Raw genomic sequence first — 26,863 nt, forward strand, 5'->3', positions numbered from 1 at the left:
GATGGAGTGGTGAAGTGATGAAGTGATGGAGTGATGAAGTGATGGAGTGGTGAAGTGATGAAGTGATGGAGTGATGAAGTGATGGAGTGGTGAAGTGATGGAGTGGTGAAGTGATGAAGTGATGGAGTGATGGAGTGGTGAAGAGACAAATGGTGAAGTGATGAAGTGATGAAGTGATGAAGTGATGGAGTGGTGAAGTGATGGAGTGGTGAAGTGATGGAGTGGTGAAGTTATGAAGTGATGGAGTGGTGAAGTGATGGAGTGATGAAGTGATGGAGTGGTGAAGTGATGGAGTGGTGAAGTGATGAAGTGATGGAGTGGTGAAGTGATGGAGTGGTGAAGTGATGGAGTGATGGAGTGGTGAAGTGATGGAGTGGTGAAGTGATGAAGTGATGGAGTGGTGAAGTGATGGAGTGGTGAAGTGATGGAGTGGTGAAGTGATGGTGACCAGCAGAGGCAGTCACACTGAGTAAACATGGCTACGCCTCCCAGACGGTGAAACAGGAAGTGGATTCATGGACTTCCTGCTCCTCACTTGTGCCTCTGGATGTCCTTGACGCCGTTCTTCCGGCTGCCGAGTCTCTCGGAAGGGTTGTCCCTGGAAAAGAAGAAGTAGGTTTAGGACCCAGCCAGACCGCAACACATGTGGTCCTGCAGGACCAGCAGGACCAGTAGAACCTGCAGGACCTGCACAGGCGCTTGATGAGGTTGGCGGCGCTCTTGGGGATCTTCTTGGGGAACTCGATCATGTCAATTCCTCTCAGGATGATGTTGTAGGTCTTCATCGGGTCCGAGCCAGAAAACGGGGGACTGTACAGGAAACAGGTTTTAGACCCAAAAGGACCCGGCTCTTAACTCCTGTGACAGAACCAGGTCAGAGTCCAGGTGACAGACCAGGTCCAGGGTGAGGTACCTTCCACTGAGCAGCTCGTAGATCAGGATCCCCAGAGACCAGCAGTCAGCCGAGGGGTCGTGACCTTTGTTCAGGATGATCTCCGGGGCCACGTACTCTGGGGTCCCGCAGAAGGTCCAGGTCTTCTTCCCCAGACCCACCTTCTTGGCAAAGCCGAAGTCCACCTGCGGGTGTAGGAGACCAGAGTTACACCAGGACCTCCATCAGCTGGCAGTGACCTCCGTCACCTGGGAGTCACACTGTGACCTCCGTCAGCTGGCGATGACCTCCATCACCTGGAGGTGACCTCCGTCACCTGGACGTCACATCGTGACTGCCGTCAACTGGCGTTGCCTCACCAGCTTGGGGGTGACCTTTGTCAACTAGTGGTGACCTCCGTCATCTGGAAGTCACACTGTGACCCTCTTCAACTGGCGGTGCCTCACCAGCTTGGTGGTGACCTCCGTTAGCTGGCGGTGCCTCACCAGCTTGGTGGTGACCTCCGTTAGCTGGCGGTGCCTCACCAGCTTGGTGGTGACCTCCGTTAGCTGGCGGTGCCTCACCAGCTTGGTGGTGACCTCCGTTAGCTGGCGGTGCCTCACCAGCTTGGTGGTGACCTCCGTTAGCTGGTGGTGCCTCACCAGCTTGGTGGTGACCTCCGTTAGCTGGCGGTGCCTCACCAGCTTGGTGGTGACCTCCGTTAGCTGGCGGTGCCTCACCAGCTTGGTGGTGACCTCCGTTAGCTGGCGGTGCCTCACCAGCTTGGCATAGCCTCTGCAGTCCAGGATGATGTTCTCTGGCTTCAGGTCCCGGTAGATGATTCCTCTGGAGTGGAGGAAGGCTAGAGCCTCCAACACGCAGCCAGTGTAGAATCGGGTGGTGCCGTCGTCAAACGAACCTCTGCAGCACAAACACCACCCTGCTTCAGTCGGGGTTAGCAGTTGGCATGCTGTTAGCAGGGTGTTAGGTGGTGTGGGGTGGTGGTATGCGTTGTCAGGGTGGTAGTAGGCGGTGTCAGGGTGGTGTTAGGGTGGTGTTGAGATGGTGTCAGGGTGGTGTCGGGGTGGTATTAGGTGGTGTCAGGGTAGTATTGGGTAGTGTTACAGTTGTGTCAGGGTGGTCTTAGGTGGTGTTAGGGTGGTATTAGGTGGTGTCAGGGTAGTGTTGGGGTGGTGTCAGGGTGGTATTAGGTGGTGTCAGGGTAGTATTGGGTAGTGTTACAGTTGTGTCAGGGTGGTCTTAGGTGGTGTTAGGGTGGTGTCAGGTGACCTGTCCTGCAGCAGCGACCACAGTTCTCCACCCAGACAGGCCTCTATCAGCATGTAGAGGAACTTGGAGTCTCTGAACGTTCGGTACAACCTGCAGAAAGACAGACCAGGTGAAGAGGGGGTCGGGGGGGTCGGGGGGGTTGGGAGGGTCAGGGGTCAGAGGTCGTCAGGGGGGTGGGGCCTTCCAACCTGATGATGAACGGGCTGTGAATCTCCATCATGATGCGGCGCTCCGACAGGATGTGACCCTGTTGACTGGTGTCTAGGATGTGACGCTTCTTCAGAACTTTGAGGGCAAACGAACGAGTCGGGTCGTTCTTCAACTGGACCTGACACACACACACACACACACACACACACACACACACACACACACACACACACACACACACACACACACACACACACACACACACAGTATTTTCAAGATGTCTATGTTTTCAAGAGTGTGTGTTGCAGGGAGGATGTGTGTGTTTGTGTGTGTGTGTGTGTGTGTGTGTGTGTGTGTGTGTGTGTGTGTGTGTGTGTGTGTGTGTGTGTGTGTCAGTGAAAGGGAAGTGAACATATTTATTTATCTATTTATAACATGTAAGAAGTATATATGTCAGTATGCGTAAAAAGAGTTGCAGAAGAGAGATTTTAATCTGAGCAAACTCATGATGCTCACATCGGTACGTAACCTACCAAAGATAAATACTGCATCGGACTGAAGTCCACGTTCAGGGAAAGGTTTAGAAAGCTCCACTGGTCGGCTCTCTTCAGCTTTCCTTTAAGTTTTTGTAAACAAAACATGGACCAGGTTGCTCGATGTGCGTTCACTCCCATTGACTGTGGCGCTACCGGAGAGTGAGGTGCCCCAAACAATATGGCGGCAACGCTGGATCACTCTCCAGCACGGAATGAGGCGTCTATCTATGTCAATGAGAATAACGACCACCGAGCCTCACCTGGTCTCTGAGGTGAAGTCTGAGACATCGAGCTGAGACACATGGCGCCATGTTGCCTCCAGTGAACCAGAGTCAGTCATGATGAACCTCCTCCATCAATCCCCCCAGTGCTTCCAGAGCAGTGATTCTCAACCAGGGCTTGGTTTGTTTTTAAGGTAGGGATGTCAAAAATAAAGCCCGTAGACCAAAACTGGTCCTAAAGAGACTCCGATCCGGCCACCAGTAAATTGCAAACATCTCAAAGAAAACATTTATTTTCTTTTTTTACATAGACTATGGTTTGACAGAAGCAACACGCAGAATTAAAGCTGCGAGCAGCCTTGCACTCTGGCCCACGGCCCGTCGGGATCGGCCCATTCATAACCTCTGGCCCAACCATGGTCTCTGGTCCTTTTAACTATTGAAAAAATATACATTTTTAAGGTTTTAACAAAAAAGGACTTTTATTTTGAAAAATGTCATTGGGTTTTTATTTTGATCGCCAACTAAACTCTAATATATCTAATCCCTAAGTATCAATCTTTGAGGTTTTTAGCATAATTTTTTTATAAACATGGACTTTTATTTTGAAGGAGGTTTGGGCTTTCATTTTATACGCCAGCTCACTCCAAGCCAAGTTAACAATGTAACATTAAGATTTTCAATGTCATTTTAATAAACAAGAACTTTTATTTTGAAAACATTGGGGGCTTTTATTTTGAAAGCCAGCTCACCCCTAGCCTGGATAAACACGTAACATCCATTTTGAAGTCAGCATTGTAATTTTTGATAAACAAGGACTTTTATTTTGAAGGAGTTTGTGGCTTTTATTTGGAAAGTCAGGATATGCAGGTTAAGTGGTCAGTTTGATTGACATGGTATGACGTAATCCTGGTGTGAATGATGTAACAGTGTTCTGACCACCTGCAGTTATGATGTCATCACAGTGTGTGAGTTATGATGTCATCACAGTGTGTGAGGGGACGGATTTTATCCAAATATTTTGTAAACAACTCGACAATCGACAGTTTTTGGGCAAATATTTGAATGAAAGGATCATTTCCTGAGAGGAACATTGGTCGTCTTTCAGTCTGTGTGGGTTTGGAAGCAGTCAGATGTAAACTCTGGACACTAGGAGGCGCAGTTTGATGCAGATGCACGATTTTCCTCCAGCTGACTCCGCCCACTTTATCAAGGATGCATGAACACTGACTTGTGTAGGCATGGGAAGACAAATTACCCATAATGCATTTGGCAAGAGATAGTGGAGCAGATCCGCACTTCCGAGGACGCCCTGCAAGTATTTACTCATGAAGTATACGAGTACGCACTGGCGTTCTAAGAATTGGAAAACAGCCTACCTCTACATTTTTATGTGCACGTCTCTTCTGCAGTTTTGGTGTGTTTGGTGAGTCACAGCGCCCCTAAAGGCCTGGCATATATACTGCATGCCCTGAAGCCTCGTGTTGAGCCGTGTTCATAGTGGACAGAACCTCGGGGAGATGTCTGGATGTGGCCTCAGTCAACGGGTAACTTCATGGGCCGGTCTGGGCCAACAATGCCAGGGCTGATTTTTTTGCCCCAGTCCACCCCTGATGGTAACGGTAACTAGACAGTAACAGTAAAACTTTGTACCTTACCGTACCATACCATACAGTCTCATACCGTACCATACTGTACCGTCACTTACCATACCTTACCATATTGTATGTACCACGGGGAGATACGGTAGTCCGGTACGGTAGTACGGTACGGTAGTACCTTCCTGTGCCGTACCGTTACCTTCCCGTACTGTACCATCCCGTATTATAAAGTCTCGTACCGTACCGTACCATCCTGTACCTTGCCAAACTTTAACATACCTTCGCGTCCCATCCCGTCCTGTACCATATATCTCGTACTGTACCTTCCCGTCCTATCCCGTACCGTATCGTACCGTCCCATACCTTCATATACTGTCCCGTACCATATTGTATCGTCTCGTACTGTACTGTCCCGTATTGTACCGTCACATACCGTACCATCCAATTCCATACCATACCAAAACATACCATGTCGTATCGTACCTTCCTATTCCGACCTGTACCGTACTGTACCGTACTGTACCGCACCCTACCATGCCATACCATACCATACCGTGCCTTACCGTGCCGTACTGTACCGTACCGTACCGTACATCCCATACTTTCCGATACCATCCCGTACCAGCCAGACCATCTCGTACTGTACCTTCCCATACCTTCCAGTCCCATACCATCCCGTACCATCCTGTACCATCCCGTACCATCCCGTACCAGCCAGACCATCTCGTACTGTACCTTCCCATACCTTCCAGTCCCATACCATCCCGTACCATCCTGTACCATCCCGTACCATCCCGTACCGTCCCATACTGTCCCGTACCATCCCGTACCATCCCGTACCGTCCCGTACTGTCCCGTACTGTCCCGTACCATCCCGTACCGTCCCATACTGTCCCGTACCATCCCGTACCGTCCCGTACCGTCCCGTACCGTCCCATACTGTCCCATACCATCCCGTACCATCCCGTACCGTCCCATACTGTCCCGTACCATCCCGTACCGTCCCGTACCGTCCCATACTGTCCCGTACCATCCCGTACCATCCCATACCGTCCCGTACCGTCCCGTACCGTCCCGTACCGTCCCATTCCACACGGTGGAAACAAAGCAGAACTGACAGACTCACCAGCTCCACCCGACTGAAGCCACCGAGTCCAAGAGTGGAAATGATGTTGAAGTCAGAGAGAGAAACATTGGAGAAGAAGTCTGCTTCAGCCTGGCGCCTGCACACACACACACACACACACACACACACACACACACACACACACACACACACACACACACACACACACACACACACACACACACACTGAGAAAAACAGAGTCTGTGTGTGTGTGTGTGTGTGTGTGTGTGTGTGTGTGTGTGTGTGTGTGTGTGTGTGTGTGTGTGTGTGTGTGTGTGTGTGTGTGTCCGTCCTACTTGGCCTGCAGCTCGTCACTGTCCTGCGTTCCGTCTCGTCCGTCTTCCAGACCTCCAATCAGCTGTTTGAACGATCTGAACAGAACAAAGTTTGTGTGTGAAGCTGCTCGGGTTCAAACTCACACAACGACACACAACGACACACAACGACTCACACAACAACCTGGACTCACTCTCTGTCGATCACCAGGCAGGTAACGTCTCCAACCGCCGTCACACTGGCCGTACGCACATCCTCCCTGCAACACACACCTGTTTACACCACAACGTTTCACGTGACAACACCTAATCCGCTAAAAAAAGGAGAGTGTTTCCACTGCAGCAGCGGACACAGAGACAACGGTGTAGTTAGTCTGCCGGGCCACTGGAGGGCGCTGTTGCTTGATTTTGTAATGAAACTACACAGACGTGTGCAGAGAACAAAACACTATAAAGGTGAAGAAAATGGAGAGAACCTGACATCCTAGTGGACTGATGAGGAACCGGATGATATCAGGGAGAGTCTCAACTATTAAACGTATCTCAACGTACCACTACGGCCGTACCACTACGGGCGGGTCGTACCACTACGGGCCGTACCACTACGGGTCGTACCACTACGGACGGGTCGTACCACTACGGGCCGTACCACTACCACTACGGGCCGTACCACTACGGGTCGTACCACTACGGCCGTACCACTACGGACGGGTCGTACCACTACGGACGGGTCGTACCACTACGGGCCGTACCACTACGGGCCGTACCACTACGGGCCGTACCACTACAACTACGGGCCATACCACTACGGGTCGGCCATGTTTGTTTACAACTGGATGAGCAGGAGGGGGAGATGAGCAGTAAGAGGCTCTGGAGCCTCCATCAGTCTCTGCAGGAGGGATTAGTGACCGTGAAAGAATCTTTCCACTTTGGGAGCCGGATTAAAAACTTCAGGATACAGTGGATCAGAACACTGGTACCGTGTAAACGGACCCCCCAAAAGTGAAGAAAGTTTTGTGGATACACTCGAATTCGTTGTGGTGGAAACGGGGCCTCAGAAACACACAGACATCCTGAAAATACTGTGTGTGTGTGTGTGTGTGTGTGTGTGTGTGTGTGTGTGTGTGTCACCCTTTCAGAGCCTGCTCTCCGAACCAGTCTCCTTTAGAAAGAGTTTTCACCGCCTGCTGCTTGTCACTGGACGTTTGCTGAGAAACTTTGACCTGGAGACACAAACACACCTTCCCTCAGGTCCACTGCACACGGAGGTTCTGCTGCTTTGAACCGGTTTGGAACGTCTGCGTTTGTTGTTGCTGCTGTGATTGACAGTTCGACCACCACAGGGCGACGCGGCTAGTCTTCCTCACCTGTCCGTCACTGATAATGAAGAAGGTGTCTCCGGTGGCGCCCTGACGGATGATGTAATCACCGTCCCCGTAGTGAGTCTGAGAGACACAGAGGGGGCGGAGTTAGAGGGTTATCAGCTAACAACTAGCGGCGAACAGCTAGCAGAGGCCTCACCTCCTCCAGAACGTCGGCCAACTTGCTGAGGACGTCCTCAGGGAGGGACTGGAAGGACGGCACGCTGCCGGGGGGAGGAGTTTATAGAGTGAGTATAGCAGAGCGTGACGGAGCGTGACGAAGTGTGACGAAGTGTGACGTAGTGTGACGTAGTGTGACGTAACATGACGCAGCGTGATGGAGTATGATGGAGTGTGACACGGCGTGATGCAGCGTGACGCAGTGTGACGGGGCAAGTTGCAGCATGACAGAGCGTGACGTAGTATGAGGGAGCGTGATGCAGTGTGACGGGTCATGACGTAGCGTGGTGGAGCATGACGGGTCATGACGTAGCGTGGTGGAGCATGACGCAACGTGACGCAACGTGACGTAGCATGACGGAGCGTGACGGAGTGTCTCCGCCCGGTACCTGCGCAGGAAGTCGGTGTACTGCGAGTGTTTGATGAGGCCGGTCCTCATCATGATAGTCTGGAAGCCTTGACGGTCGATGGCCCACAGCTTGATGTCGGTCAGAGCTGAACACAGAAACAAAACGTCACGGGAACGTTGAACGATGAGACAGTCAGACAGAACGTCTGTGTGTGTGTGTGTGTGTGAGTGTGTGGGTGTGTGTGTGTGTGTGTGTGTGTGTGTGTGGGTGTACCTGTGACAGTCGCTGTGCGGGTGCAGTTGTAGAGAATCGCCAGTTCCCCAAACACTTTGCCTGGACCGATGCTGCACAGCTTCTTCCCCTGTTTGGTCACTTCTACCATCCCCTCTACACACACACACACACACACACACACACACACACACACACACACACACACACACACACACACACACACACACACACACACACACACACACACACACAGTAAAACTCCTGACTGAAGGGGTTCAGGTTCAGTGTATATACCCTGAGGTTACCCCACTGAAGGTCACACAGTCCAGGAAGCTGTCAACCTGGCGGTCCTCAGGACCTGGTTGTTTCAGGGGACTCTGAACTCCACAGACCTGGTTAGGGTCTAAAAGGTGTACAGCTGTTTGTGACCTCGGAGGAGGTCAGAGGTCATGGTGAGGGTCTTCCTGTTGGACCCAGTGAGGTTCTGTGGAACCAGGAGGGTCAATCCCAACCTAAACTTGAACCCCAGATGGACTGAGAGTAACCAAGACGGACAGAACCAGACCCAGACCTAGAGCAGAACACAACAGAACCCGATCTAGACCTAGAGCAGAACACAGCAGAACCAGACACAGACCTAGACCCAGACCCAGACCCAGACCCAGACCCAGACCCAGACCCAGACCCAGACCCAGACACAGACACAGACACAGACACAGACACAGACACAGACACAGACCCAGACCTAGACCTAGACCTAGGCCCCGACCCAGACCAAGACCAAGAGCAAAACACAACAGAACCAGACCCAGACCCAGACCCAGAACCAGAACCAAACCCAGAGCACAACACAACACAACACAACACAACACAACACAACACAACACAACACAACCAGACCCAGACCCAGACCCAGACCTAGAGCAGAACACAACAGAACCAGAAAGTGTTTCACCCTCCAGAACGTAGACGGTTGATCCATCATCTCCTTCCTGAATCATACAGCAGCCTTGAGACAATGACGTGGGACTCATGCAGTCCATGATGGTCAGGATCTCACACACACACACACACACACACACACGTTTCAATTAGTTGATCAGTGCGCTGAGTGTGTGTGTGTGTGTGTGTGTGTGTGTGTGTGTGTGTGTGTGTGTGTGTGTGTGTGTGTGTGTGTGTGTGTGTGTGTGTGTGTGTGCTACCTGTCCATGCTCCAGATGTTTCATGAAGTCATTGTCCAGCAGCGCCCTCTGGATCAGCTCACGGGACCTGACACACACACACACACACACACACACACACACACACACACACACACACACACACACACACACACACACACACACACACACACACACACACACACACACACACACACACACACACACACACACACACAGTAGTTGTGTAGTAATGTAGTAGTGGTGTAGCAGGATTGTAGTAGTTGTGTTGTAATAGTGTAGTAGTGATGTAGTACTGGTGTAGTAGTTGTGTTGTAATAGTGTAGTAGTGATGTAGTACTGGTGTAGTAGGGGTGTTGTAATAGTGTAGTAGTGATGTAGTACTGGTGTAGTAGGGGTGTTGTAATAGTGTAGTAGTGATGTAGTACTGGTGTAGTAGGGGTGTTGTAATAGTGTAGTAGTGATGTAGTACTGGTGTAGTAGGGGTGTTGTAATAGTGTAGTAGTAGTGTACTCACTGCTGGCTCTTGCAGTAGCTCTTCAGGGTGACATCAGTCAGCTGATTCGGGTCAAGGGCTGAAGGTTCTGCTGAGATCGCTTGTCTCTTCGTTCTCTGCGGCTCGTCGCTCACCTGAGACTCATCTGGAGAACCAGGACCACCTGGAGAACAGGTGACCAAGGTCAAAACACACACACACACACACACACACACACACACACACACACACACACACACACACACACACACACACACACACACACACACACACACACACACACACACACACACACACACGTGTGGTCCCCGGTGGCCCCCCCGAGCTCCCGGCCTGTGAGTTGGTCCTGTGCTGGTTCTGGTTCTGGTCCAGTTCCAGGTGCAGCTGTCGGATCAGCTCGTCCTTGGAGTCCAGTTCCAGCTCCAGCTCATCGATCAGAGCGTCTCGCTGCTGCAGCTCCTCAATTTTTAGCCGCAGCGCTGCCTGCAGGTCAGCCAGGGTCCCGCGGTGACGCCCAGCCATGGTTCTCCCAACGGTTCCACCAAGAGATCCACCAGGCTGAGTTGTCGGGACGCACATGAGGGGCTGCACACACACTGTGTCAGAAACACACCATGAAGAGGAGGAGGGGGGGGGGGGGGGGGGGGGAGCACAGCTGAAAGTGACAGGTACTTCAAAAAGCCTCACAGCAGGTTTCTACACCGCGGAGTTCCTGTTATTGTCACAAAAGAAAGTTTTGTTGTAATTTAAATGTTTTCCTTGTCCCCAATGTTCATTCAGCTAAAATACCTGTTTCTTTTTGGTTTTTCTATACTTACTTTTATGTTTTTCTGAAGGTATTTACAAAGATTAATGTTACAAATCCAGAAAAGTTTGCTCTTTCTGCGTGTTTTTACAATACATGTAACAATACATGTAGTAACTATGTGCCTCTGTTAAGTTCATAAATATGTTTAATTAAAAGTTCCTGTTATTCGCCTGTGTGGGTCCTGCAGTACCGGCTTACACCGCTGGGGGCGGAACAACAAACTGCGCCCTTTTTCGCAACCTCCTCACAACCTTCACTTCCGGTGGTTAAATATGGCGGCGGAGGAATCGAACCGGAGGCTGGAACTGTAAGTTTAAACTTTATTAAAGAGCGGTAGAGTGTGGAATAGTTTTGAAAGATTTAATCTGAGCTGTGTGCTTTATAGCGACGGAAGGCACCAGTTAACGGTGACGCCAACAAATCTGAAACACCCAGTTCATCTACTGGCGTCAGGAAGTAAAGAAGAAAGTCTTAGTGAGAGAAGGGGAATGATAAGAGGAGTGATAGACGTGGAATGAGAGAGGAGTATTGACAGGAGGAGGGAGAGAAGAGGAGGGTGATAGAAGTGGAGTGACACAGGAGGAGTTAGAGAAGAGTGAAAGGTGAAGTGAGAGGTGAGACAACACCAAAATGAAGTCCTTTTTGTTACTTCTTGCCCGTTTTCATAACTTCCTGTCTGTCCTCATCACTTTGTCTGTCCTTCTTATTACTTCCTGTCTGTCTTCCTTGGCACTGCTTGTCTGTCTTCATCACTTCCTGTCTATCCTGCAGTTGTCTGGACGTCCCGTTCCCTTCGGCCCGTGAGGCGTCCATCGCCCTGCGCTCACTGTCTCCGGACCAAGAGCCGCGGCGAGGAGGAATCAGGAAGCAGCTAAGTGTGAAGGAGAAGATGCTGTGTGTGTAAGTCCACTTGGTCCTGGTCTGGTCCTCCAGGTCCCTCGACCTCTCAGCATCTGACGGTCTGTTTCAGCAGGTGGAGTGCCGACGAGGCTCGGATCCTTCGTGTTTCTGTTTCGTCCTTCTTGGATCATCTGTCGTTGGTTCTGGAGACCATGAAGATGTTTGGCCCTTCGGGGGCCGTCTGATGCCCCTGGAGTCTCCTCGATCAGCTGGACTGATGAACGGACTGAAGACGTGAAACGAGTTTTATTTTATACAGAAAACAAACCCACTATTTGAATCTGCAGAAAATCTCTTTCTTTCCCAAGTTTAACTTCAAGGTTTCCTGGAATAAAAGTCAACTTCTACATGTTTATGTCTTTTATTGAATTGTGTGTGTGTGTGTGTGTGTGTGTGTGTGTGTGTGTTCCAGTTGTCTGGGAACTCAAAATGATTCAGTTTACAAGACCACACGTTGTAAAAAGGCTTTGAAGTGGGAATTCCCAGTTTGATCGTTCACAGTGCGACATTCAAGCCGGGAGTTGTTTCATACTTGCAGCGTAGACATTCACCAAAACGCTCCGATTAAATGTTTCTCAGACTGAAATTCACAAACTTTTCCAAAACAACTGGATCACATTGTGTTTAGTAACGTCTGGAGCCGAAGTCCAGAACCACGAGGAGGAATTCCCAATTCAAACTCAGGACAGCTTCAAGTTGAAGCCAAACATGGCTGCCGTGGTGGGAATCCTACGACTACAACTGGAACGCTCCCCGGACAAAGTGGGAACATGAAACTTTATTTCACACTGATACAATCTCATGGTCGTTCTTCTTATAGAGGGCTGTTTCCACTTCCTGTGTCGGCTCCTGGCCCCGCCACTCTGTCCTCGCCCCCACTCAGAAGTCGTCGTCGTCGCAGATATCCAGATAAACGTCGAACGCTTCGCGGTTGCAGTTTCCGTCGGGGGTGAAGACGTACTTGTGGAAGGTTCCGTCCACGCAGATCGCTGCCGACAACAAACAGTTTGAAAATATAGTAAAATGTTAAGTAACTGAGGGTACTACTTGATTATTGTTACTTTTGTGGAGGTACTGGACTAGTCACTGCAGATAAAATTAGAGTAATGAGTTACTGGGGGTGTAAAGTAACTAGTTACTTGGGGTGTACTTGGTTACTTAGTTCCTGTGTTACAGTCAAGCATGAGCGAATCTGACAGTTAGCTTTAGGAGCTAATGCTAACAGCGAGCAGTGTTTTATTTTGATGGAGGACAGGAAATAGACTGAAGGAGGACAGGAAGTGGACTGAAGGGGGACAAGAAGTGGACTAAAAAGAGACAGGAAGTGGACTGAAGGGGGACAGGAAGTGGACTAAAAAGAGACAGGAAGTGGACTGAAGGGGTCACAGGAAGTGGACTAAAAAGAGACAGGAAGTGGACTGAAGGGGGACAGGAAGTGGACTAAAAAGAGACAGGAAGTGGACTGAAGGGGGACAGGAAGTGGACTCACCAATGACGGAGTTGACATTCTTGGACGTGTTCTTGCCAAACGCACAGATGCAGGCGCACTCGGCCGGAACCGTGAAGCTCGCCAGCGACCACTGACTGTCCACGTACTGACCAATCACAGGACCCACCTTCCCCACACGTGCCAGCCTGACACACACACACACACACACACACACACACACACACACACACACACACACACACACACACACACACACACACACACACACACACACACACACACACACACATAAACAAACTGTCCTGAGGACCGCCAGGTTGACAGCTTCCTGGACTGTGTGACCTTCAGTGGGGTAACCTCAGGGTATATACACTGAACCTGAACCCCTTCAGTCAGGAGTTTTACTGTGTGTGTGTGTGTGTGTGTGTGTGTGTGTGTGTGTGTGTGTGTGTGTGTGTGTGTGTGTGTGTGTGTGTGTGTGTGTGTGTGTGTGTGTGTGTGTGTCTCACGCAGAGCGGCGGTTCAGTTTCGTGTCCTTCAGGGCGAAGATGTGGACGGTTCCTTTGTCACTGGAGGCGCAAAGAAACGAGGAGTCGTGGCTGAAGTTGATGCTGAAAGAAAAACAACATAGAGAAGATGGAGAACAAACCATCCTGGAGAGGTTATTACTGTTATTACTAGTACAGAGGGACCTGTTACTACCAGTACACTGGGACCTGTTACTACCAGTACACTGGGGCCTGTTATTACCAGTACACTGGGGCCTGTTATTACCAGTACACTGGGGCCTGTTATTACCAGTACACTGGGGCCTGTTATTACCAGTACACTGGGGCCTGTTATTACCAGTACCAGGGCTGGACTGGGGCAAAAACATCAGCCCTGCCATTTTTGGCTCCAACCGGCCCACAAATCTGCGTATTCATTAGAAACACTTGTCCAATGTAATCCAGTCAAATTAATCATTGATTCCTTATTAACAAAACTTTATCATTTTCAGTTTTTGTTGAAATTGTTGCAAAAGTTACATGATGCAAATGCATATGTAATATTTGTAATATGAGTAACTAATACAGTCAGTTATTTAGAATTGAGGAGTAGTTACATTTATTTTCCATTATATTTGTTTACATTTAGTTCCATTTATACTGTGTTACAGTTACATTTAGTTCCATTTATACTGTGTTACAGTTACATTTAGTTCCATTTATACTGTGTTACAGTTCCATTTAGTTCCATGTATACTGTGTTACAGTTCCATTTAGTTCCATGTATACTGTGTTACAGTTACATTTAGTTCCATGTATACTGTGTTACAGTTACATTTAGTTCCATGTATACTGTGTTCCAGTTCCATTTAGTTCCATGTATACTGTGTTCCAGTTCCATTTAGTTCCATGTATACTGTGTTCCAGTTCCATTTGTCCCTTTGAGGACAGCCATGATGCTGACGTGTCCTCGGTGGACATAAGTTGGACACTCCTGCTCTCAGACTTCAATAATCCCCCGACTCCTGAGAACGTCTACAACAACAGAAAGTGTGGAAGCTTTATAAAACCCAGAAATGATGGTGTAGCAGTTGTATATGACTGCATTAGATTACACAGGTGAACCAATGCAGTGGCTGGTGAGTGTTTATCTCCATATAAGGTCATGAACTAATGACTAAATCTATAGTAAAATATTAAGACTTGTAGCATCAGCTTGCACTTGATCTGACAGGTCACTACAGAACTCAGTGACTCCCAGGCTGCACATGACGGAGCAACAGGCCTGTTTGACCTTTGACATTAATAAATAGAGACACATGAGGAATGTCTGCAAACTAAAACACCTTTTTGGTTTTTGACCTCAGTGTGTCTTTAAAATGTTGCTCTCTCAGATAACCTCACAAGTAGAGCTGCGTACAGATCTGTCATGCTGCTTTATTACTCACCCCACCCTATGAAGCAGGGGTGGGCAATTATTTTTTCCCTGGGGCCACATGAGAAACAGAACATATTGTGGAGGGCCGGGTCAAAAGGCTTAACTCAATGCTGAATAATATTCATTGTATTTCTTTATAAAAAGCAGTAAACAGCATTGTTTTGACAAGCTGGTAAGTGTATATGTTATGATTAAGCAATGAAAAAGTGAGGTTGCTTTACAAAAAATGTTGTTTATTCAATCAGATTTTCCCACAATGGTGAACAAAATGTGAACGTTCTTACCATTTGTGACTCGTTATATTAGTGATCATTTTCAGTCAAATTCACCCCAAAACACATTGAGTTTCATATCCAGAACTGTTGGAAAGAGGTTCTTAGCTTTCTAAAGACACCACATTGTCTTTGTTCTCTAAATATTAAGCAGGAAACATCATATTATAATGATTATTACTGAACTGTGAGTTTGAGAAAAGAGCCTCCAAAGAAAGTTGGTGCCTTTACATGCCCTACATTAGTCTAACCACTAGTCTAACCACTAGTCTAACCACTAGTCTAACCACTAGTCTGACCACTAGTCTAACCACTAGTCTAACCACTAGTCTAACCACTAGTCCTCCATCCTGACGCACCAGAGTGGGGACCAGGCAACAGAGTCGCAGTCCTACACGCCTCTCTGAGTTTCCCTCTGGGCAGTCACCAACCATAGCTAACTTAGTTAAACATCCCATAGAGACTGTGTCTATCCCTCGGACCACCACAAGTATAAAACTATCTAAACCTAGGAAAACTACTTCTAATGACGACAAAAACTTAATCCGTATCAAGTGTGAAACTAGACAAAATCAAGACAAAAAAATTAAATGTGGTTTCCTAAACATGAGATCTTTATCATCCAAAGCTCTTCTAGTCAATGATCTGATAACCGAACACAACATTGATCTCTTTGGATTAACAGAAACCTGCTACGTAAAGATGAGTATGTTAGTCTAAATGAAGCCTCCCCTCCAAGTCATATTAACACTCAAATAGCTCGTGAAAGTGGTGGAGGAGGGTGGAGGCAGCCATCTAGAACTCTCAGTTACTAATTAACATGAACCCAAAACCCAACTTTAGTTCTTTTGAGAGTCTGAGCATGACCATGCGACACCCGTCAAATAAAATAGTAAACTCTGTAGAATTTGTAATCATTTCTCGTCCTCCTGGACCTTCTTCAACTTTTCTAACTGAATTCTCTGAATTGTTGTCAGATGTAGCCCTGACTAAAGATAAGGTTATCATGGTAGGAGACTTCAATGTTCATGTTGACCTAGAAAATGATAGTTTCAGTGCAGCTTTAGATCTACACTTGACTCTCTAGGTTTCTCTCAGGTAGTAGACGGGCCTACCCAGAAACATCTCCACACCCTAGACCTTATTCTAACTTATGGTTTGAATATAGAGCATCTGACCATCTCTCCTCACTATGATTTCCTGTCAGATCACTTCTTAATAACCTTTGACTTTGTTCTAAATAGTTCTAACCCTCCGGTTAAAGCCGTGTTAACCAGGTCTCTCTCTGATAACATAGTAACTAAATTCAAGGAAAGAATTCCCTCTGCTATAGAATCAGTAGTGAATCTTCCTGACCCGTATACTGTTGCTAGCTCAGACATTGAATACCTAACAAACAGTCTGACAGATATGCTAAAAACAACGCTAGACGACATAGCTCCTCAAAAAATGAAACTGAAAAAACAGGAAAAGTCCTCCCCATGGTTTAACTCATCAACCCGCCAGCTTAAACAACGCTCCCGTAGATTAGAAAGAACTTGGCGTTCAACAAAAACAGACCTAGATTATATAGCCTGGAAGGATAGCTTCAAAACTTATAAGAAAGCTCTGAGTAGAAGTAGAACTAATTACTACTCATCCTTAATAGAGGAAAACAAAAACAACCCCCGCTTTCTTTTCAGTACTGTAGCCAAACTGACCAAGAACCAAAATAGCGTTGAGCCCACCATTCCTATCAATATATGTAGTGAGGACTTCATGAAGTTCTTTCAAAATAAAATGACAAGGCTTAGGGATAACATCCATTAAACCCTACCGTCCGTTAGCCCCATAACAGAGGAACTGGTTAAACCTAACAGTCATCTGGAATGCTTTCAGCAAATACAACTAGTCCAACTAAACTCCCTTATTTCTTCTGCTAAACCAACTACTAGCCTGTTGGACCCAATTCCTACTAGAATTCTGAAAGAGGCACTGCCACTAATTAATAATTCTATACTCGCAATTATTAACCAGTCTCTAACAATAGGCTATGTGCCCCAATCCTTTAAACTAGCAGTTATTAAACCTCTCATTAAGAAGCCAAACTTAGACACAAGCCTTCTCTCAAACTACAGGCCCATCTCCAACCTTCCTTTCCTGTCAAAGGTTCTGGAGAAAGTAGTCGCTAAACAACTCAATGATTATCTGCAGGAGAATAATCTGTTAGAGGACCTTCAGTCCAGCTTCAGAATGAACCACAGTACAGAGACTGCTCTGCTAAAAGTTACTAATGACCTTCTAATGGCCTCAGATAGAGCTCTTCTATCTGCTTTACTTCTTCTGGACCTTAGTACTGCATTTGATACTGTCGATCATAATATACTTTTAAGGAGATTAGAAGATGCCGTCGGCATTAAAAACTTAGCCTTAAACTGGTTTAAATCATATTTATCTGACCGGTTTCAATTTGTTCATGTAAATAACAAATCTTCAATACATGAAGGGGTCCTGTGTGGAGTACCACAAGGCTCCGTCCTCGGACCGATATTGTTTAATCTCTATATGTTACCACTCGGAAATATTATTAGGAAACACAACATTAACTTTCATTGTTATGCAGATGATACTCAGCTATATTTATCAATTAAAGCCAATCAGGCCGACCAACTTGTTAAACTAGAGTCCTGCCTCAGGGACGTTAAGTCCTGGATGTCTATCAACTTCTTAATGCTCAACACATCCAAGACTGAGGTTCTAATCCTAGGTCCTAAAAAGCTCAGGGATAACTTTTCAGACAGTCTGATTAGGTTAGATAATATTACCTTAACCTCTAACAGTGATATTAGGAACCTGGGTGTTATTTCTGATCAGGATCTGTCCTTTATGTCCCATGTTAAACATGTCTCCAGGACAGCCTTCTTCCATCTAAGGAATATTGCAAAAATTAGAAACTTCTTGTCCTTCAAAGATGCAGAAAAAATTATTCATGCCTTTGTGACTTCAAGATGAGATGATTGTAACTCCCTAATGTCAGGATGTCCAAACTCCTCTGTTAGGATCTTCCAGCTAGTGCAGAACGCTGCTGCACGTTTACTAACCAGAACTGGAAGAAGAGAGCACATCTCCCCAGTCTTAGCATCCTTACACTGGCTTCACATCAAATCTAGAATAGAATTCAAGATCCTTCTGATCACATATAAAACTCTTCATCAGAAGGCTCCGTCCTATATGGAGAAACTTCTAGAAGGGTCTCACCCTCCACGAGCCCTTGGCTCTGAGGATGCAGGACTGTTGGTAATCCCTAAAGTCCATAAAAGTAAAAGAGGAGGCAGGAGTTTCAGCCATATGGCTCCTTTACTCTGGAATCAACTACCAGCCTCGGTCCGAAAGGCCGACACCATTAGTTTATTTAAGAGTAGACTAAAAACATTCCTATTTGATAAAGCTTATCCTTAGGAATAAAATAGGAATAAAATAGGACCACTAAGTTGAGCTGCTATAGGCCTAGACTGCTGAGGGGATTTTTTCTCTCCCGTTAAAGGGAGGAACTCTACATTTGGAGCTTCTGTTTCTTGTCTTTCTTTCTTTCTCTCTGTGTAACAACATTACTGGAGCCACCAGACACTGCCGCCGTCTTTTTTTTTTATCCCTGACAGGAGGAGAGCAGGATCCAGGGGATCAGACCCAAGACTCACAGAGTGGAGTTACGACGGTCCTACTACCCAACCCCACCACAGCACCGGGACCCCCCCACAGCACCGGGACCCCACCGCAACGGCACGGCCCTTAAACTCCAGACTGAGATTGGCTCATCATCAGACCAACGCTCATCATAGACTTTTCTTAGTATTTGTACTTATCTGGCCTGTCTGCCTCTCTCTCTCTCTTCTATTCCTCTCTCTCTCCCTCTTCTTTCCTCTCTCTCCCTGTCCTATCCCATGTACTTCTCCCCCCAACCGGTCAAGGCGGATGGCCGTCCTTCCAGAGTCTAGGGTCCGCCCCACGGTTTCTTCCTGAAGAGGGAGTTCTTGAACTTCTCTCCATGCGAGGGAGTTTTTCCTGGCCACTGTTGCTTGTTACACCTGCTTGCTTTGGAAGGGTTTAGTTGGGTCCTGTTGTTCTCTATCATTGTAAGAGCGCTTTGAGATGTTTGTTGATGTGATTTAGCGCTTTACAAATAAAATTGAATTGAATTGAATTGAATAGTCTAACCACTAGTCTAACCACTAGTCTAACCACCTCATTTGGAGGTCTATTTGTCTTGTTCAGTGTGAGACCTCTAGTCTCTGTTGGGCTTTAACGAGTCCATCAGGGTCAGGTTGAATGTCTGAGGTGGAGCTGAGAAGTAAAGCTGACAGATGATCATCAGTCAGAGAGGATCTCTACCTGGATTTAGTAAACTTCATCACTGAGAATGTTACTTCACATATGTAGGTAGAGCCAAAGAGAACCAGCATCTTCAGAGCAGGTCTCCTCATGTTTGGAAAGTTCTCCTTGAGAGAAGAGTAGAGATCCAGCAGTGATCCTGAGTTAACCCTCTTCCAGTGCTCCATCACACTGCAGGTCAATAAGCTCCAGCTGAACATCACTGGGTGCATCATCCACACTGCAGGTAAAGGGAGAGGAAACCATCTGCATTTCATCCTCCATTGTTCTGAGATCCTCAAAGCGCCTTGAGACCTCAGCATGCAGTGCTCCTAACATGGATGAGTACCTGTGGAGGTGATCAGCTGATGGAGTGACTTCTCTCAGGGTTTCCATGTGAGTGAGAGAGTCACTCTCCAGTTGGCTTGAAAGAAACGGCATCTTCTTCCTGAAAGCTTCATCAGGCTGTGGTGAAGCTGTTCCATGAACCAAAGGGCCTCGCCTTGCAGTTTGGTGTTCAGTTCATTCATCAGAGCAGTCACGTCAACAGCAAATGCAGAATCTGCCATCCAGTCCTCCTCTGAGCTCTGGATGTCTGTCTTTCTTCTCACAGAACTCTTTTTAAGCCTTTCCCCAGGCTGAGCGCTCTGACAGCTGAGGTAGCCGAGGTCACTCTGCTCAGTCTCATGGTCCTCCATATGTACAACTCACTGTCTGGGATTCAATGTGCTGCCCTGATGAACTTTACTATTCTAGTGACATCATCAATAACATGGTTCATTTTCAGCACTGACTGACACAACACATGCTGGTTTATAATACGATGCTGCACAAATACACATTTCTGATCTGCGTCGATTTCAGTCACTTTATCTTGGATACGTTTCAAAAGTCCAACATTTGTCCCCGTAAGATTGGGACAACCGTCCGTTGTGACACCAGCCAGTCTGTCCCATTTCAGTCCCGGTGTGTCCATGCACGTATTTCCCTCCGTGAACAGATCACTCCCTGTCGTTGTCCCGTTCATTGACCGCACTGCAGCCAGCTCCTCCGTCATCTTAAAGTCCGTTATCCCCCCGACAGATACGAGGAACTGGGCTGTGTCACGGACATCACAGCTCTCGTCCAAAGCCAAGGAGAAAAAGTCACAACTGGCCACTTCACGTTGCAGCTGAAGCTCCAGATTTCCCACAATGTCCTCAACCCTCCGCGTCACGGTTCGCCTGCGGGACTCGCTCAAATGCTTCTTTCTTTCCAGGACAAATCAGTGCTGCAGAGTCCAGCAAGCACTCTTTGACAAACTCCCCCTCCGAGAATGGCTTCCTGTTTTTAGAGATTTTGTGGGCTATCACACAGCTGGTCTTGGTTGCTGCGTCCCTGGAGGACGCCTGCAGCTCGCTAAAACAGCCTTGCTGCTTTTCTAGCTTAGCTAGCAACACTTCCGATGTCCGCGCCCTCTCAGCATCACTCCAGGTTTTGTGTTTCTCAATGTGTTTCGTCTCATAATGCCGACTCTAATTATAATCCTGAACCACGGCGATCTGCTCCCTGCAAACTAAACTCACGGCTTTACCTCTGACTTCAGGAACTAAATACTGAGCAGTCCATTTTCTGTTGAAAACCCTGCATTCGGCATCTACCTTTCTTTTTTTAGCATGAGTGGACATTTTTGAGGGCTAAAGTCGTCTTGTCAATCATGCGCACGTCTTGATTTACGTATTGCGTCACTGTACGTGAATAAAATGCAACTTCAAAATAAAAGCAATGCAGCTTTAGTCCATGCATGAGGTAAAATTAGAAAATAGGTTTATTTTGTAATTCCCAATTAACCTTACGGGCCGGTGAGTCAAGCAAAGGCCGTATGTGGCCCGCGGGCCGTACAATGCTCAGGTCTGCTCTAAAGGCTCTGCCTCCATCAGCTGTGGTGTCTGCTGTGCCTCTTGCTCCTGCTGCAGTAGCAGTCAGTTGCCTGAAGCCGGGAGGGGGGCGCCAGAATCAAGCTGGGTCTGCGGGTCGGTTCTGTGCTAATTGATGCTCCGGCTGCAGATGCTAACGCTGCAGCACCTGTTGCTGGTGGAGCAGATAAAGTGGTCATGCTGGTGCTGGTGGAGCAGATAAAGGTGTCATGGTGGTGCTGGTGGAGCAGATAAAGGTGTCATGGTGGTGCTGGTGGAGCAGATAAAGTGGTGCTGGTGGTGCTGGTGGAGCAGATAAAGTGGTCATGGTGGTGCTGGTGGAGCAGATAAAGTGGTCATGTTGGTGCTGGTGGAGCAGATAAAGTGGTCATGTTGGTGCTGGTGGAGCAGATAAAGTGGTCATGGTGGTGCTGGTGGAGCAGATAAAGTGGTCATGGTGGTGCTGGTGGAGCAGATAAAGTGGTCATGGTGGTGCTGGTGGAGCAGATAAAGTGGTCATGGTGGTGCTGGTGGAGCAGATAAAGTGGTCATGGTGGTGCTGGTGGAGCAGATAAAGTGGTCATGCTGGTGCTGGTGGAGCAGATAAAGTGGTCATGTTGCTGCTTCCAGGGCTTTCATTTCTTTTAGTCGCTGCTTTTCTGCCCCTCCAGGGTGTTTTTTCTGTGGTTGTTTATCCATGTCGTTGTCTGTCTCCTCACCTCACCTGACCTCACCTGACCTCGGCTCACCTGCGGTGTGATTGGAGGTGACTCTGTTAGCCCCGCCCACCCAGCAACTGAGTGACTGACAAGCCCCTGACTGACAGTTAACCAATGGGCTGTGCTGTGACACCGTCAGCCCACAGTAGTGTGGGCTGATTGGCCAGACAATTATGTTAGGTGGGACCTGCTGACCAGCCCGACACACCGGCCCACTGAGACACCGGTCCACAGAGACACCAGCCCGACACACCGGTCCACAGACACACCGGTCCACAGAGACACCGGTCCACAGAGACACCGGCCCACTGAGACACCAGCCCGACACACCGGTCCAGAGACACACCGGTCCACAGAGACACCGGTCCACAGAGACACCAGCCCGACACACCGGTCCACAGACACACCGGTCCACAGAGACACCACCCCGACACACCGGTCCACAGAGACACCGGCCCACAGAGACACCGGTCCACAGAGACACCGGCCCACAGAGACACCGGCCCACAGAGACACCGGTCCACAGAGACACCGGCCTACAGAGACACCGGCCCACAGAGACACCGGTCCACAGAGACACCGGTCCACAGAGACACCGGTCCACAGAGACACGGGCCCACAGAGACACGGGCCCACAGAGACACCGGCCACGGGATTGTCCCCAGTATGCCAGATGGCCAGTCTACCTCGAGCCTGTTATTACCAGTACAGCGTGGCGGGGTCTGTTACTACCAGTACAGCGTGGCGGAGCCTGTTATTACCAGTACAGCGTGGCGGAGCCTGTTATTACCAGTACAGCGTGGCGGAGCCTGTTATTACCAGTACAGCGTGGCGGAGCCTGTTATTACCAGTACAGCGTGGCGGAGCCTGTTATTACCAGTACAGCGTGACAGACCCTGTTATTACCAGTACAGCGTGACAGACCCTGTTATTACCAGTACAGCGTGGCGGAGCCTGTTATTACCAGTACAGCGTGGCGGAGCCTGTTATTACCAGTACAGCGTGGCGGAGCCTGTTATTACCAGTACAGCGTGGCGGGGTCTGTTATTACCAGTACAGCGTGGCGGGGTCTGTTCCTCGCCGCAGCTCCACCAGCTTGTCGCGGCTCGACGTGTCGAACAGGCGGATCAACGTTCCCTTGCGAGACGCAGACGCCGCCACACTTCCTGTCTGGTTCAGAGCCACGCAGGCGATCTCACTCTGGTGAGCGTTGATGGTGAACGGAGCCGACGACGTGCAGGGCTTAGACTGAGACAGGTCCTGGGAGAGAGGGAGAGAGAGAGTGTGTGTGTGTGTGTGTGTGTGTGTGTGTGTGTGTGTGTGTGTGTGTGTGTGTGTGTGTGTGTGTGTGTGTGTGTTACTTACAACCAGCTGCAGACTCCCACATTTATGACCTGGAAACAGCAGAAGCTGTTTCTCCAGACTGGGACACAAGTCACACAAACCTGTAGAGAAGGAGCAGAGTGAGGAGGAGGAGGAGGAGGAAGAAGAGAAGGAAGAGGAAGAGGAAGAGAAGGAGAAGGAGGAGATTCTACCTTTAGGATTTTCTCGTGTGTCGAACTCAAAAAGTTTCACAGGATTTTCGGGGAAACTGTAGACATAGATCCTGTTCTTCATCACGATGATGATCCTGCAGAACCAACAGTAGAGCGTCAGGACCTGGTGCGTGCGTGCGTGCGTGCGTGCGTGCGTGCGTGCGTGCGTGCGTGCGTGCGTGTGTGACTGACTTGTCGTGTCTCATGCGGACGGCCAGAACAGGTTTAGTGAAGGTGAATTCCAGGACCAGTTTATCTTTGGAGTCTCGAGACTCTTGAGCGTCGTCCCAAACCAACACTGAGGAAAATACACAATGTCAGCTACACACACACACACACACACACACACACACACACACACACACACACACACACACACACACACACACACACAAGAGGAACCAAAGTACGAAAAACATCAGCTACACACAGGAAGTGACCTCACCAGAAATGTCAGAGAACTTGGGGTTGACTCCGCCCCCCACCAGAGCCAACAGGTTGGAGCGCTGCAGCATGGAGCAGAGTGACACACTCCCCACCTGCTCATGGTCTGAGAGAGAAAGAGAGACAGGTCAGAGCCCACGCACGCACGCCCGCCCACCCACCCACCCACCCACACCCACACCCACACCCACACACACACCCAGGTGACCCTTCTCCATTAGCGGCTCCACGTTGTAGATCCGGACTCCCGTCTCCATCGCACAGCAGAAGCAGCCTGAGGACACAGAGCACGAATCAGACCGCAGCACCTGCAGCTCACCCAACATCCCACTGTACACAACCTACACACTGATCGGGTGGGCCATAGCCGATGGGCCATATCCGGCCCGTTGGTCCTTTTAATCCGGCCGGCCGGGGATCGGTACTGAATTATCCAAATCAAATCATATCAGGAATGACTGCATTCATTAGACCTTGTCCTGTAATGCCCGGCGCTCCACCAGGGGGCGCGCATGAGCCGACAACCTCCCAAACTCATCCTGAGCTCTCCTGAGCACCGGATTCTCCACCTCCACCGGGCCATGGGGAAGCGCTCGCAGGCGGTGTCCAGAATGTAAACAAAGACGAGGGAGGTGAGCTAAGCTAAGCTAAAGCTAACAGTGGATATTAGTATTCACACCATTTATGTTTAGCTAGAGCTGATCCAGACATCTGTCACGTTTTAACAATCTCTATGGAAACCTGAGCCAGAGTCCCCCCCCAATGTTGTTAGCTTTTAGTTAGCATGTTGATAGCATATTATTAGCTTGTAGTTATCATGCTGACAGCATGTTAGCCTGTAGTTCGTATGCTGACAGCATGTTAGCCTGTAGTTCGTATGTTGATAGCATTGGTAGCCTGTAGTTAGCATGCTGACAGCATGTTAGCCTGTACTTCGTATGTTGATAGCATTGGTAACCTGTAGTTAGCATGCTGACAGCATGTTAGCCTGTAGTTCATATGCTGATAGTGTGGAAGCCTGTAGTTCGTATGCTGACAGCATGTTAGCCTGTAGTTCGTATGTTGATAGCATTGGTAGCCTGTAGTTAGCATGCTGACAGCATGTTAGCCTGTAGTTCGCATGTTGATAGCATGTTAGCCTGTAGTTCACATGTTGATAGCATGTTAGCCTGTAGTTCGTATGTTGATAGCATTGGTAGCCTGTAGTTAGCATGCTGACAGCATGTTAGCCTGTAGTTCGCATGTTGATAGCATGTTAGCCTGTAGTTCACATGTTGATAGCATGTTAGCCTGTAGTTCGCATGTTGATAGCATGTTAAGTCTGTAGTTCACATGTTGATAGCATGTTAGCCTGTAGTTCGCATGTTGATAGCATGTTAGCCTGTAGTTCACATGTTGATAGCATGTTAGCCTGTAGTTCACATGTTGATAGCATGTTAGCCTGTAGTTCGTATGTTGATAGCATTGGTAGCCTGTAGTTAGCATGCTGACAGCATGTTAGCCTGTAGTTCGCATGTTGATAGCATGTTAGCCTGTAGTTCACATGTTGATAGCATGTTAGCCTGTAGTTCGCATGTTGATAGCATGTTAGTCTGTAGTTCACATGTTGATAGCATGTTAGCCTGTAGGTCGCATGTTAGCCTGTAGTTCGCATGTTGATAGCATGTTAGCCTGTAGTTCACATGTTGATAGCATGTTAGCCTGTAGTTCGCATGTTGATAGCATGTTAGCCTGTAGTTCACATGTTGATAGCATGTTAGCCTGTAGTTCGTATGTTGATAGCATGTAGTTCACATGTTGATAGCATGTTAGCCTGTAGTTCGCATGTTGATAGCATGTTAGCCTGTAGTTCACATGTTGATAGCATGTTAGCCTGTAGTTCGCATGTTGATAGCATGTTAGCCTGTAGTTTGCATGTTGATAGCATGTTAGCCTGTAGCTGCTCTCACTCTGGTCCTGGTTGAACTGCAGACTGTTGACTCCTCTCTGCTGAGACATGGCGGCTAACAGGACGTCACAGAGACGCTACCTGTGGGGGGAATGAGGGGAGAGAGAGGGGGAGACGGGGAAGAGTGAGAGAGGAGAGCGAGGGGGGAGAGAGGGAGAAGAGGGGCAAGAGAGGCGCTGCTCAGGCTGTTTTTAGCAGTTAGCCACATTAGCTTCAATAGTTTCTACCGTCACCATGTTGGATGAGTCTCACCGTGAAGCTGCAGCTGAAGTCCAAAGTTTCGTGACGCCGACAGCGGGACTCACGTTAATCAATCAACAACAACAATATCAACAATAACAAAGGACGACGATGTCCACACGCGTAGCTTGTTTTTGTCTCGACCACTGACGTCACTCGCCACGTGTTTCCGGTATTTTTCCGCCTCCGGTTTAGGACGTTCTGCATCTGAATTTTTTTTTTTTTTTCCGTCAGAAAGTAGCTTGATGTGCTTATTTTATTTCATTTGAATGTTCTTCCGTTTACACAACGATTCAAATTAAAACGCATCGTATGTCAAAGTGGAAACAACCAACAAAAACACTGAAAAGATGTAGTTTTCATGTTGGTCCAGCAGTTGGTGCTGCTAGTTTTAGTAATGAAAGCGCACACACACGCACATGCAGAAAGAGAACAATGAGCTCTAAACATTAACAATGGGAGAACACAGACATACTAGTGGACTCCTAGTTAGTACCAGCGTGATT

At 48.4% G+C, this 26,863-nt stretch overlaps 3 protein-coding genes across 4 annotated transcripts in view; 1 reads left to right on the forward strand and 2 right to left on the reverse strand.

Moving 5' to 3' along the window:
- The window catches only part of LOC308117861 (cGMP-dependent protein kinase 1-like), a gene marked incomplete at both ends in the record, with an annotated part of 12,260 nt that extends 1,865 nt beyond the window's left edge, over positions 1-10,395 (reverse strand). The window contains 18 exons of the mRNA XM_080477012.1: positions 536-598; positions 688-810; positions 914-1,077; positions 1,651-1,792; positions 2,162-2,251; positions 2,350-2,489; positions 5,796-5,892; positions 6,093-6,167; positions 6,266-6,331; positions 7,203-7,294; positions 7,439-7,516; positions 7,593-7,656; positions 8,002-8,107; positions 8,236-8,349; positions 9,152-9,251; positions 9,399-9,465; positions 9,895-10,018; positions 10,173-10,395. Coding sequence (XP_080333138.1) covers positions 536-598; positions 688-810; positions 914-1,077; positions 1,651-1,792; positions 2,162-2,251; positions 2,350-2,489; positions 5,796-5,892; positions 6,093-6,167; positions 6,266-6,331; positions 7,203-7,294; positions 7,439-7,516; positions 7,593-7,656; positions 8,002-8,107; positions 8,236-8,349; positions 9,152-9,251; positions 9,399-9,465; positions 9,895-10,018; positions 10,173-10,395 — 1,928 coding nt within the window. The remainder of the gene's footprint in view (positions 1-535; positions 599-687; positions 811-913; positions 1,078-1,650; positions 1,793-2,161; positions 2,252-2,349; positions 2,490-5,795; positions 5,893-6,092; positions 6,168-6,265; positions 6,332-7,202; positions 7,295-7,438; positions 7,517-7,592; positions 7,657-8,001; positions 8,108-8,235; positions 8,350-9,151; positions 9,252-9,398; positions 9,466-9,894; positions 10,019-10,172) is intronic.
- A 548-nt stretch (positions 10,396-10,943) lies between these two features.
- Positions 10,944-11,932, forward strand: lage3 (L antigen family member 3). 2 transcript variants are annotated; one of them, XM_080477489.1, is made up of 3 exons: positions 10,944-10,988; positions 11,453-11,581; positions 11,652-11,932. In XM_080477489.1, exons 1-3 carry the CDS (start codon positions 10,954-10,956, stop codon positions 11,764-11,766), a joined length of 279 nt encoding a protein of 92 aa, XP_080333615.1. In that variant the 5' UTR covers positions 10,944-10,953; the 3' UTR covers positions 11,767-11,932. The 2 variants fall into 2 exon arrangements, with proteins under 2 accessions (XP_080333615.1, XP_080333616.1); XM_080477490.1 differs by having other exon boundaries at positions 11,655-11,932.
- On the reverse strand, positions 11,811-26,531 carry wdr45 (WD repeat domain 45). The gene is made up of 11 exons (XM_080477481.1): positions 26,370-26,531; positions 26,119-26,198; positions 24,369-24,443; positions 24,171-24,275; positions 23,918-24,023; positions 23,726-23,820; positions 23,556-23,635; positions 23,242-23,450; positions 13,541-13,642; positions 13,071-13,216; positions 11,811-12,570 (listed from the first exon to the last, which is right to left on the reverse strand). The coding sequence occupies exons 2-11, from the start codon at positions 26,165-26,167 to the stop codon at positions 12,461-12,463; spliced, it is 1,077 nt and encodes a 358-aa protein (XP_080333607.1). The 5' UTR covers positions 26,168-26,198; positions 26,370-26,531; the 3' UTR covers positions 11,811-12,460.
- Between the last annotated feature and the right edge of the window lie 332 nt (positions 26,532-26,863).

This window comes from Lipophrys pholis (assembly GCF_963383615.2).
Source record: "Lipophrys pholis genome assembly, chromosome: 12".
Classification (NCBI taxonomy): Eukaryota; Metazoa; Chordata; class Actinopteri; order Blenniiformes; family Blenniidae; genus Lipophrys; species Lipophrys pholis.